The sequence below is a fragment of the Desmodus rotundus genome, chromosome 7 (assembly GCF_022682495.2).
Source record: "Desmodus rotundus isolate HL8 chromosome 7, HLdesRot8A.1, whole genome shotgun sequence".
NCBI lineage: Eukaryota > Metazoa > Chordata > Mammalia > Chiroptera > Phyllostomidae > Desmodus > Desmodus rotundus.
Window position 1 is genome coordinate 96,158,418 of NC_071393.1, and position 13,276 is coordinate 96,171,693.

At 48.9% G+C, this 13,276-nt stretch overlaps 2 protein-coding genes across 4 annotated transcripts in view; one reads left to right on the forward strand and one right to left on the reverse strand.

The window, feature by feature from the left end:
* The window catches only part of SMAD3 (SMAD family member 3), a 113,593-nt gene extending 107,944 nt beyond the window's left edge, over positions 1 to 5,649 (forward strand). For both annotated transcript variants that reach the window (XM_024568458.3, XM_053927706.2), the window contains exon 9: positions 1,184 to 5,649. In XM_024568458.3, the coding sequence (XP_024424226.1) occupies positions 1,184 to 1,307 (124 nt within the window). In that variant the 3' untranslated portion in view covers positions 1,308 to 5,649. The remainder of the gene's footprint in view (positions 1 to 1,183) is intronic.
* Positions 5,650 to 11,054: 5,405 nt separating this feature from the next.
* AAGAB (alpha and gamma adaptin binding protein) overlaps positions 11,055 to 13,276 on the reverse strand; it is a 50,540-nt gene continuing 48,318 nt past the window's right edge. For both annotated transcript variants that reach the window (XM_024567579.4, XM_024567578.4), the window contains one exon: positions 11,055 to 12,779. In XM_024567579.4, the coding sequence (XP_024423347.2) occupies positions 12,736 to 12,779 (44 nt within the window). In that variant the 3' untranslated portion in view covers positions 11,055 to 12,735. The remainder of the gene's footprint in view (positions 12,780 to 13,276) is intronic.

The window sequence follows — 13,276 nt, forward strand, 5'->3', positions numbered from 1 at the left end:
GAAATATTTAAAGACAGACCCAGTGGAACAGAACCAAGGGGAGGTCCATTTGCTGTTCTCACACTCAGGCTGCAGCCCTGAGGGCCACACGCAGGCCCCGGATCAGGCGGGCACCCAGGGTGAGTTGGCAAGCCCGTTTCTAGCCCTCTACTGAGGGGAAGCAAGGAGGGCGGTGCCCTCCAGTCAGCGGCCCTTGACCTGGCGTGGCAGCACAGCCCTCCTCCTGCTTCAAGTGCTGGGAAGAGGCCCCTTGGTGGTGGAAGCCCTTCTTGGGGGAAGGGGGGCACTGTATGGCTGTGCAGGACAGGGTGCCAACATGCCCGATCCTGTGCGGCCCACCACGGCCCTGCCACCTGGCACACCGCAGAGCGGCCTGACTGGTGGGTGCGGCCCCTTCCCAGAAGAGTCTTGCCCTCCTTCTGCCTCTTGGGCCAAGGAGAATAAAGTTTCATCCCTTCTCTCTGTGAGGTGGCCGAAAGCAGGGCCCAGGGCCCAGGCCTCTCACCTCCAGCTGGCACCAGCGCCTCCGGCCTCAGCAGATAGCCTTTGCTCAGTGGAGGCCTTTGGGAGCTCGCCTGCGAGCTGCGTCATCAACCAGCCTGAATTTAGACAAAGTGCTTTGGGGAAAAGAAACGTGTGGTGCGCCTTGGTTTTTTCCAGTAATTGTTTCATGGCTCGCTCTGCTCGTAAGATTTTCCAAAATAAGACCAGAGATGGGAATTATATCAGCACATTGGGAACCGACGGCATGCGGGCTCTGTCGGCACTTTGTAAAAAACACCCTCCATCAGACAGACACACGTCACCCCGGCCTGCTGGGGCTGCGCCGGGGCTGGAGCTGGGGGACCGAGGTGGGTTCTCTGTCAGGAGCCTGTCACAGCAACTGGCGGGCCTCTGGGGTGCCCTGGAATTTGCCTCCCATGTTTAACTCCTGAAGGGCTGTCTCCTTCCCCATCACAAGAACCCTGTTCACTCAAAGCTCTTCTCGGTTGGAAGGCTTTGGCATGGCAGATTCAGCAAATTACTCTAATCCGCTCGGGGTCTAGCAAGGCAGGATTTATTTATCGCTGGGTCTGGGGAGAAGACGGTCACCAAAGCAGGAAAAGGGGTACTGACTTCTGTGTGTGTCCTTCTAGACATTTAAAAAATTTCCCACCCTTTTCTCTTTCCCTGTGTCTTGTAGGAGACAGACAGTGACCAGCACCCCCTGCTGGATCGAGCTGCACCTGAATGGGCCTTTGCAGTGGCTTGACAAGGTCCTCACCCAGATGGGCTCCCCAAGCATCCGTTGTTCCAGTGTGTCTTAGAGACATTGGGGATGAAGGGGGCGGGCCGGGGAGGGCGGGCTTAGGTAAAATGGCCATGTAGGAAGTGGAGAAAATCGGAACTCAACTCACCGTTGTCAAGGAAGAAGAAATTTTTCTCTCTCAACCAAGTGGCACCAACCTGTTCTCCAAAACACAAAAGCAAACCCAGAGATGGATTTTATGAACAGTTGTGCCTGCTGAACACATTTGCCCTCTGGCCCCAGTTTGAAGGGCAAGAAATGGCTTCTGCTTTGGTGGCTTGAGCAAACAGGTAGTATGTCACCACCTGCCCCCTCCCCTCAGCCCCCTTCTTTCTTAATGACAGCAATGTGGGATGTCACTGTCCAACGGGAAATGGCCCTCTGTGCGGGACTGCAGGGTGTTCACCTTGAGTGCTCCAGGTAGGGAGAAGCCTGCAGGGGTGTGAGCATCCTTCATAACCAGCCCTCTGGCACTCTGACAGGTGCCTCTCGCTCAAACTGAGCATAGTGAGCCCCAGCACTCCCTCTGCAGTCGGAGCACCTGAGCTGACTGGCGACCGGGGTGGGAGGGACTTGTGTCTCCTCCCCCTCAGAGCGTCCTGATTGGTGTGAGCCAGTGTGTTCAGACCTTGGACGGACAGTGGAAAAAGCTAGAGACCTCTTCTTTCAAAATGTTCTTAAATTTTTAAATTTGTCCTTCTCAGTTGGAACAGTTAGAAGGATCTGCTGAGGCTCAGAGCACCTGCAATGTATAGTCTATCACATTAACCTCAGAGAGATTTGAATGACGGAAGGTATTCACGTAAAGCAGGAGGCACTGTGGAGTGATCGTGTCTGGGCTAAGGCAGCACTACATTGCATGGGTCCCAGTCGTAAGAGCTCACGTTGTATTCTCATGCATTCGGCTATTGGTTTATGTAGTCAGTTGCATTAATTAAATGAACTTTATCATGTGCTCTTTTAATGTTTGTTTTATGCTTAAATCCTGGGTTGGTACATTGACTGGGAAAGCAGAGTGGGAGGCAGCAGCTTCTCCCCCAGGTGAAGCTTTTGCAGGTTTTGTTGAGAAGACACCTGCCAGCAGTTTTGCAAGCTGATTTAACAGGAGCGAATTCACCAGAAGGGAAAGTCTCAGGCCAATGAGGCAAATGAAAGGGCTATTAGACTTTTTTTTACACCTTTGAAAATTGCAGGCTTGGTGCAAAGAGGTCTGTCATCTTTCCCCTGGGGTATAAAATTATCCAGTTCGTGGTAGAGGGTTATCAGTGCCAACTCTAGCAGTTATATTGTATAATAAGTACTGCTCCCAGTGGCAATTAGTGAGAAAACTATTATAAATTATTTCAACTGGAAAAAAAAAAGCCCTTTTGCAGAATACAGCAGACAGAATTGCCACTTGCAATTAAATTGGTACTTTATTCTTTGCTGCTGTTTTTGTATGAAATGACTTATCCCATATTTTTGCATGGATTTCTACCAGGAAAAATAAAGGGATTTCCTATGGAAGTCCTACCTTAATTCCAGGTGAAGGGAAGAAAGTGTGTACTTTTGGTAGGTTATCAACCTCAAATGTGATGACATTTCTGATGCTACATGGAGATGCTGGGGGCTTCCTGGTGCCTCACCTGCAGGATCCTACGCCTCTGAAGCTCCAGCCTTGAGGTTTCCAGGTAGGAGAGCTGCTCGCCAAGCCTCCTGAGGACACTGGAAGAGGCAGGAGGAACACCTTGCCAGACCTGTGCTAGTCTACTCACAGGACCATTGGCACAGACCGCAGAGACCATGCAAAAGCCCTCGATCCCCCTGAGGGCCAAATGCTGTGTCTGAAGTTTGTGCCCGGTGTGAACCAATCTGTGGACTGCTCCTCACAGACACAGGAAGCCTCCCGAACCCCCTGGATGAGCATTCACGCTCCCGGTCAGGCCTGAGACTTGGTGTGCATTATTCCATTTGGCCTCTCCTACTAGCGATGGGCAGTGGTTTCCGAGGGCCTGCGTTCTCCACCTGCTACACGATCTCATAGCACATGGCGGTCCTCCAGGTACTTGGCAACTAGCTTCAGGTTCAGCCCAATTCTGGCGACCCAGCGGTCACATTTGGCTACATTTAGATGGTATCTTAGAACCCTCAATGCTTTGTGCTTTCCAAAAGCTACTTACTTGGTCCTTTTTCTTTACAGACTGGACTGCTGGAGGAGGCAGTGTATGGAAAATGTAGGTAAGCCCACCTTTGGCACCATGGAAAATAAATTTGGTCTTACCTAGAGGTTAGGACCTGGGGCCATCCCCATCCACAGAGGCTGCGCAGGTGCCTTGGAGCATGTGTAATATTGGTGTCCTTTGTCATGAAACTAGTTTTATTTTATAAACCCTGTTGTATGAAAGGCATTTATACAGTTTAAAACTTTTTAAAAGGACAGCTGCACGGGGCACGAGGAAATAAGGGCAGTTGTAGAGGGGGGACAGTAGCTGTGGGACAGTGGTTGTAAGCGTCCAGGCTACTGATGATGGTGCATTGATCCCCTGCCCCAGGCTCCCTCCCTGGTCACCTTCACTTTGCAACTCAGAGTAGTGGGCCCTGGGGCTCGCTCAGGTCCTCAGCCTCAGCCCCTTCCCTGGGAGCCAACTTCTAGTCCCTTTCCTCTCCTCCCCCGTGTCCCCTTCCAAACTTTATTTAGTAACTTAGATCCTTCCAGTGCAAACGTAGGTAGCCGCCCCAGCAGGTTCCGGTTACAGGCCTGTGCTGGAACATCATCTCCGTTGGCCACCTTCCTGGCAGGCTGTAGAAGAGCTGACATTTTGAGACAAGCCTAGAGTCAGGAGCGGGGACTTTGACTCTTAGGAAGAACACACATGAGGGCAAGGCTGCTGGCAGACTTTTCCATTGTCCTTATGTTGTCTGTGTTGTATTTTTTTATGGACCGTGATTATTTTTTAAAAGTCATTGTTAATGTATTGGAATGAGCTGTAGCACATATCTTGTGCTTAGTTGTTTTGTTTTGTTTTTTCTTTCTCCATGTCCCCTTGGCTTCCTAGAGTTTGGACATATTCCAGGGCTAAATGCTTTTACTCAAACTGCAGAGAAAGGTTTTCTTTAAGTAGTGTGTGCGCGCGTCGTGCATGCAAATGAGTTGTCTGGGGAGAAGACAGGCATCTGATTTCATCATTGGCCCCCAGCTGCCATTTCTGCGGCTCCCTGAAGGTGTCTGCAGGGGGAGCGCTCACGGGAGGCTCACAGGAGGCTGCAGGCCTTAAAAGGGGAGGGAGGGAAAGGAGTCTGCAAACTGCTCCGGGGAATATTAACCAGGGGTTCCCAGCAGCAAGAAAGGGCGTGAGTTAAGTTCTGGACCTTCTGTCTTGCTGTGTTACTTCAAGGGGCAGAGTTGGGAGTTTTCCCAAAATCGACATGTCCCCACTTTCTTAGAAGAAAACCTCAACACGGCTAAGTTGTACCATTTCTTGTGTGTGTGGCATAAATGTTCCCTTCCAGAACCCCTTCTAGTAACACTCTTCAAAATGTATGTCCGCCTTTTAAAGAGCATCAGCTACTTCTCAAGTGGGTGGGAAGAGGGGGATTTACATAGAGGCCAAGGATCAGAAATGAAGAGGAGGCACCTCTGATGGAAGGGTGTCAGTCAGTGGGAAGTGACCTGACATCCAGGCAGCGTTGCAGAAACAAAACTCGCCTATCATGTAAACTGGAGTGAGAAACTCTCAGTGATTCTGTAATTGACTTTCTCTTTTATGCTCAAGTAATGTACACTCTCGCAACCTGGTGTTTTATATTTATGTAAAAATTTCTTAAACCTGTTCAAGACAGACAACTATTTAATTTTTTTGAAGAAACTTGGAACGGTCTCTCCTCCCAAGGACAGTGGCTGGGAAGAGTGGGAGGCACAGCCAGTTCTGAATGTGGGTTGAAGGCAGAGGCTTTTTTTGGCTCAGCATCCAGACACACCAGCCCAGGCTCGCTAATCATGTCGCAACGTGTGACAACAGGCAGCTCCGCGTCCTCTCCCTTCCCAGGGGTGAGAACTTTACACGGAGGGCTGGAGCCTCCTTTCTCCAAGATGCCTTCACTCGCTGTCAGCCCTGCAACTAGGCTGCTCCGATGGGGGCCCTCGGTGCGGAACAGAACATGCACGATGCTGTTTCCCTTCACGTCTCAGCCAGCCTGACCTGTTAATGCCTTTGTAAAAAGCATGTATGTATTTATAGTGGTTTAGATTTTTCTAACTTTTGTATCTTAAGAGCAGAGCACCTGTTTAAGCATTGTACTATTGTTAAAGATTTGTGTCCTCTGTCCTTCTCTTCCCCCTGTAAGTGCCCTTCTAATAAACTTTTCATTGAGAAGCTCCTGCACCAGGAGCTCAGTCTCATTCTTGCTGCTGTGTCTGGGTGGGGAGATTTACAAGGGAACCCAGTGGGGCCTCAGGGGCCCCAGGGAACAACGTCTCTAAGCTCAAATGCACTTTGACCAAGAATGTGCCAAGCCACTCTCTGCCACAGCCTCTTGTAACACCCCGCTGAGCTCATTCACTCACCAAGGGCAACAAGCGGTGCCAGCCAGTCCTTCAGTGACAGCAGGAGCCCCTGAGTCAGCCAAGCAAAAGTCCAAAGTCCCACCCCTGGTGCACCTCCGCAGCTCCCCAACCACAGCACCACCACGCAGGCCCCGCTGGTGCAGTTGCTGCATTCTCGGTTTTGCACTCATTTTCCCTGTACTGAAAGGCCTTTGGCAAATGACTAGATGCTACCAGATTAATCTTCCCACAGGCATGGAGGCAGTTTAGATTCATAAATAAGTAGGTTTCCATGCTGTCCAGCTCAGATGACTTTGTTAGCTCCTGGGAAAATTCATTTTACATTTCAAACTCTAGAGGACAGAGAGACTTCAAAATTGTTTCCTTAGCTGAATCTTACACTGACCCCACACGATGTGGATTAAAAAGGATAATTAAAACAATTTGGAGGAGGAGGACGGAAGGGGATACAACAATCTTTTAGCTGGATCACTTCTACAGTGTCTTCCTCTACGGCCCTCACCAGAGTCCAAACACCTCCCGTACCAGGAGGGAGGCAGATTTCATGGGAACGGCACCTGTGGGCCCACAGAATTGGCCTCCAGGAACTGCATCAAATTCCTATCTTTGTGGTTCTTATTTCCTCAAGGTTTTATCTAGTCTGTATTTCTCAGCAAATGACTCTCAAATCCACACCTCTAACCCAACCTGCCCCTTGAGCTCCACACTTTAAATTCCAGCTGCCTGTTAAACACAATCTGAAAATAGGCCCCAAACCGAAGCGCCTTCCCCCTCACTTGAGTCAGCTCCCCATTCTCGCCAGTAGCCTCTCTGGCTCCATCTCCCCCATTCTCCGAGGCCTGAGCAGCTTAATGCACATCTTTTCCTTGCTCTCCATCATCTCTGCTGCGCCTGCCCGTGGATCAAACCCGCCTTTCGGAAAGGCCCTAAGCCCTGAATGGCCAGGCTCTGCTAGGCCCTCTCACACAACCTCCTCTTTTCTTGGGCCCGCACCTCCTCCTTCTGCCTATGCCACCTTCTGCCTACTTCTTCCAGGTTGGTGTTCCCAGGCCACTGTACGTATTCTTGACATTCCTCCCCAAGTGATCTCATCTACTTGCATGATTTCAAGCCACACAAACGCTAATGACTCCCACATCATTGTTTATAGCCCAGACGTGCATCACAGGCTTTAGACCTGCAAGGCTGTTGGCTACTGGTACATGGAGGTGCCGCAAGTACTTCAAACTCATAATTTTATTTTATTTTTTAGGGAGAGCAAGAGGGAGAGAAACTGATGTGAGAGAAACATCGATCGGTTGCCTCTCACATGCCTCCAACTGGGGGTCCTGGCTGGCAACCCAGGCCTGTGGCCTGACTGGGAATCAAATGGGCAACCTTTCGGTTCACAGGCCAGTGCTCAAACCACTGGCCAGGGCTCAAACTCCTGATTTTAAAAGCAAATCCATCATTGCCCTTATTAAACCATCTCCGTTTCCTTTGGCCTTCAGCCCAATGTTTGGCTCGACCTTTACCCGCCCGATAGCTACAGAGCTCACAGCCATCCACCCTCCTTCACTCCCACATCCAGTCCACCGTTTCCCACCTCCACTGCCCTACACAGCAGCTCCTCCGGCACGCAGACAACTGCGCCAGCTCATAACCGCTCTCCCAGCCTGCTTTCCGGTAAATGCATCACCTGCACCGCCGCCAGGGACGCACCTGGCCTTAGATGCACCGCCCCACCCCCAACACCAGCCACAGCACAAATTCTAAGGTCTTTAACACGAACCCCTGGACCTTCAGCATTTGGCCCCTATTTAGCTCTCAAGCTGGCTACCTTACAAACAAATAACATGTTGTTCCTTAGACTCTGCTTGGAACATTGACCCCTCTTTCCTAGTGTACACCCCCGGCCCAGGCCTTTCTGACACACACCACCAGTTCACCTGGCTAACTTTCACTGATGCTTCCACTTCAGACCTCTAGGAAGCCCTTTGTGAATCTACCACCGCAGTCTCAACTGTGTGTTAACTATGACCGTCTCCTCCTTGAGGCTGCAAGTTTCTTGAGAGCAGAGTTTGTATCTTATTCTTATACCCCCCAACTTCTTTTGGCCACCACATATTTTTGTTAAATAAATGAATCAATCAGAGCACATATCTAGTAGATTCTGCCTTAGCAGTATCTTCTGCATCCATTTCCACTGTGCCGTTCTGGAGTAAGTCCATAGACATAGCTGAAGGAATACAACCAAAGTACAGTTCCTGATTACCTTTTAGCATAGCTAGCCCAATATTCTCCTGATCTGTCTCCCTCTACTCCAGGGATGGCAAATACGGGACAAAATTACCACTGTTCTCTATTCCTCCATCCACGGTAAAAAACGCTAATCACAGTGCTGCATCCATTCTCAGCCTCAGAATCCTTCTCAACACAGCTCTGCAGGCACATGGCCTAACGCTCCTGCCGGACTTCCTGGGATGTAATGGTTAGATGCCTTTTCTGCGCCAAACCTCTCGGCTCCTCGACTTGCAGAGTAAGCACAGGCGTCAAAGTAGGATTTCAAGGTTGTCTTCAACATTACCCTGTCCTTACCTACCACCACTCCTCTGACTGACTACTGGGGTTTTCCCCACAGAAGCCCTTGCCTTATCTCTGAACCCTTGTTCGTGTTGTAACTTCCACTATGAATTTTCCTGCCTTCACCTGTCTGCCCAAATTCTTATCCTTCCAGCTCACTTCAACTATCACTACCTCTAAGTCCTTGCATCTCTAAGTGTGGTCACTGGCCAGCAAGATCAGTATCACCTGGGACGTGAGAAACACACATTCTGACGCCCCGCTCTGGACCTACAGAGTCAGAAACAGGTGGGGCGCTGCACGTGATTCGGATGTGGGCTCCCAGGTGCACGTCCTGTTCCTCCCACCCACGCCGCTCTCCTCCCCACGGCAACGAGGGCTGGTCAGGGCACTCTTCACACCCTGCCCGCTGCGTATCTTTTGTGCCCTGACCTTGCTTGTCCCCTCCTCCCACGCGAGCTGGGCGATGAACTCCTAGAGCAGAGACTCTACATCCTTGCCACGTGTGCAGCCTCTGCCGCAACCCACACAGCTTGGCACCAAGGAAGTCCCCAGTCAGTGTTGGCTGGACCCTGGATCCTTGCTCCAGCAGGTTAAAGAAGCGGGTTAGTTGCTTTCTCTCACCTGTGAGGCCTTCTCACTTCTCCATTTATGCCTTCCTGAGAATTTCCCACAGCAGCGGAACTGCTGCAGACCAAGTCCTTGGGCTCAGACCAAGAGACTCTTTCTCTCTGACACTATGCTGCTGTTTTCATACTGTTCCTACCCCAGGCCTCACTGAGCCCGCGTTTTTGTGGCACTAAAGCCACCCGGTTGATAAGAGGAAGGGGAGAGACAATGACGGTTCACTTTATAGGAGGGAGCCAGGGAGGCTGGTCATGAACTGCAGCAGGTGACCTTTTTGTGCCTCCCAAATTTGTAGTTATGTCAAAAGAGCATTTGGGTCAATCCACATATACACACAGATATTAAAGAGGTCTAGAGAAAAAAAGGCTTTTTTCTTGCCAAACCTGTGTTCCAAAGACGCAGTAATAACCATTAAGCCCAGGTTTTGAATCAGTACATTTCCAACTGCAAAGTAGAAGTGTAAGGGCTGGAATGTGGCTCAGTGGGGTTCCTGCAAAAGGCCCACCCTGTTGCTGTTACCGCTATTAATTCTTCCTTCTGCAAATTGGTAACACCTCAGAAAAGAGCAAGACACTTCTCTACTAGAACAACTATAACACACATACTTAATAACAGGCACCTAGGAATTGCCCAAAATATAAAACTTAAGAGAATTTCTAAGACCCTTTCCTCAAGAGCTTATATGCCAAAGGTGCAAGCATGGATCACTAAACTAAACCCGGAACTAAATCAAAACTAGACTCTGGCCCGCCTGGTCAGCATGCTACTTTCATGAAACACGCAACTTATGGGAAAGTTAATAGGGGGTTGTTTTTAAGCCAATCCTGTACTAAGGTGGGTACACTTGACTAGATATTTTTATACTTTCTCCGCCTACATTCCTTTAATAAAATTTAGTATCTGATGACAGAATGCTGTAGCTGAATTGTCTTATCTATTTTTAAATATGGGGGGGAGGGCAGTGAAAGGCAACTCTAACTCATTACAGCATTCTCTGGAACTCTGTCTCCATCAGAGAGTTCAATGAATCAGGACCTCTGACCACACTAGACACGTGTTTGCTAAATTTAGCTTTGCATCAGCAAGCACTCAAGCTCAGAATAGTTCATGGAGCTCTCATCTTACCCTTAGACAGTGATTCTTCTAAGACTGTTTTTCCACGGCTGGCCAGCGCAGGGCCAGGGGCACTCCACGTGCTCTCTCTATGGTCATTGTTAAGAGACTGGCCCAAGGTTAGGGGATCGGACATCAGCCGTGGCAAACATGTTTACCCCACCCCTCCACAGCGGGAACTTCATGGTGGCCGTATACCACATTTCGTGTGCTACGAGCGGTTGCAGTAACGGCCTTACGTGCTCCGTGGCCCTTGAATCACATTCCGTATTACTCAGCCATCTAAGTCTAGCTTCCCTGAATCTCCAGCTTCTCTGAGTTAGATGTGGCCAAGTTCTATAAATGGAGAGCAAGCAAACTGGCTCTGTCAATCTCCTCATACTCTGGCAGGATAACATATTTTAAAGTTATAAAAATATCTATGTCTTCATCACTCTAAAATTATTACATAACACATGATTTTCGCAGGGAAAAAAGTTTATTCTGTCTCTCCCCTACCTTCCAACACTCATGGACCTTCAAACTTTGTGATCATATTCATCAAACTATCAAGTACAAATATAAACCAAAATTAAGGGCCTACTATGTGCCAGACAGTGTGTTATGCAAATGGAGAGATGCTGGCGGTGGGGGTGGGGGAGTCAAGTCTCTCATTTTAAATCCCAGATGGACAGTTCATAGTAACTTGTGACAGCACGTACGGAGGTTACTTTAGATAGGTGTTAACTTTTACTGCACTATTAGCTCTGGATCACTCTTCTTCACCTGGGTCTTTAGTAGATACCACTGGATACTTTTATTCCACATTTCCGCTAGACGGGGCTGATACACTCGTATGCCTAATCCAGTAAAGGAAGGAAGGCTTCCTTCACATACATCCTCTACTAAACAACAACAAAATCATAACAATACACATTAACAGACTTTATAAACAAATCACATTTTAATCACCTGGCTTGTTTAATCCACAGAATCAAGTTCACAGCTTTTTCTGCTCTGTTTTCTCTAACCACGTGATCCTAATGCATTACCTGAAACCTCTCATGTTTTAAGAAAAGCATGCTCCACCTTTCATTTTCCAACAGGGAATCAACTTCCCTTATATTCCTAATGAATGGCTGATGCAGCGATCTCAAAGAAACACTGATGGGATGGTCTTAAACTATGGACTCAATAATCCTTCAGAATAGTTAAAAAAAAAAAAAAAAAGTCACCAAGCAAGACAGCCTCCCCACTTCCCTGAAGCAGCTCTTCCTGAATGCTCCCATCACGGAAACCCTCCCTCCTGTGGTCACCCTGGCCTGGCACCTGGAGCCTCCCCTTCCTCCTGCCCTCTGCCTCTCGTTCTGCGGTGCCTGAAGATGTGCACAGAGGAGTCTGAACCTGCTTCTGCTAGTGAGCACACCGGCCCAAGAGCAGTTCTCAGCCCAGGTGCAAGTGCCACTCAGCCTCAGCTCCGGGGCGCTGTTCCGCTCACAGCCGTGGCAGGGACCACTTTGGTGATGGTTTATTTACTGTATTTCCCACTGCTCCTTCGGAAACTTTCCCTTTGGTGGTCAGTTCCCCTGGGGCTGACCCACTCAGCTCGGGAAGTAACACAAGGCGCTCAGGAACTCACATCTGTTCCCATCTCACTCGCTCCCTAGTGTCACTATTTTGGCGGTGATCTGTCTTTCAGAGAGAAGGAGGAAGAAACTTGCTGTCTCTTGAGGGTATAAAGTGTGACGACACACTTCTGACATCTCAAGAGAACTCAAGAAAGAAGAGTTTCTTCATAACACTAATGCTAAAATCCTAGTATGTGACCACATACTGTTTCAATGGCCCACACAGGGGTTTAAGTTTCTCTGCCTCTAACACAGGCAAACCCTTCCCTCCCCCAACAACTTGATAAAGGGGTCTGTTTTATGCCTACCAGAGTAGGAAAGCTTTGCCTCTTTTACTCTAGTCTAGAAATTCACACTGGCTTCTCAATACTTTCTAGTGTGAGCTCAGGCACTGTATTTTAATTGAAATGCCCAGAAGCAATTTTTTTTAGAGACTAACGTGAGGGCCACTGTCACTGGCCGCACCTATACTGTGGCACAACAAACGGGCAGCTGCTTCCTTTCTTCTCACCAAAAGCATCGATGCTCAGAGCAGTGAGCTCCTTGGAAGCAGAAAGTCCAGAACAGCCAGGAAAGGTGGCACGTGCTCCTCATTTGCAGTAATCAAGTGTGAACGCAGGCATGTCACTTAAAAGGTTGACTAAGAATGGCTTAGTGGTTTTCTGCAACGTGGGCAAATCACACAGACCTCTGAGCCTCTCCTTCCACTCCCATTCCTAGAAAAAAGTATATTTGAAAAATTCTCAGTCCTTACTGTTGTTATACTCCTCACTCCCTTACAATACACTGAGGGAGGAACACTTTCTCCTTAACCCTCTACTGAAAACTAAAATCAAGGGGATCCTACAAACGAGTTAGGTGGCCCACATGATGGTGGGAAGTTCAGCAACATATAACCGAGTTGACTAGGGCAGTGTCTCAGGCAGAGAGCGCATCTCTGTTAGACCCGAGTACGAATAATTTAGTGTTCTTCATCAGACGAAAGGCCTTCAATTTCATCTCTGTCTCCCCCAATTGCCATCCAGAAGGCTTTGGCAACCTGTGGAGAGAAACGGGCAACAAATGTTAGCCAACAGCTCAATTTCAGCTCCTTTCATGTCATACCTTGAACCAACTAAGACCTAAAATTCTCTACCTTGCTCTCCAGCCCTCTGGCAACATACACCAAAACCCTTGACTACCCTGCCCCAGGAGATCCACTTCTGGGGATTTACGCTCAGGATACAAAGGAGTCGTATACAATGGGGATGTGTGAGGACACGCTGCGCCTCACTATTTATAGAAGAAGAAATGCACACACGTGGCCTAACTGCCCAAAGGGGAACTGGATAAACTATGACACGTTCATACAATAGGGTACCGCAAACAATATACGTTTCCTGCCAAGAACGTGTGTTGCGCTGGTAATAACAAAACAAAACAAAACCACTGAGAGTTTTCCAGCCCAACAGATAAGAAGGCAAACATCCTGCATCTCAATGAAAAGCTCCACGTCACTCAACACACATTCGAAAAATCTGGGTTTGACTGCAGCAA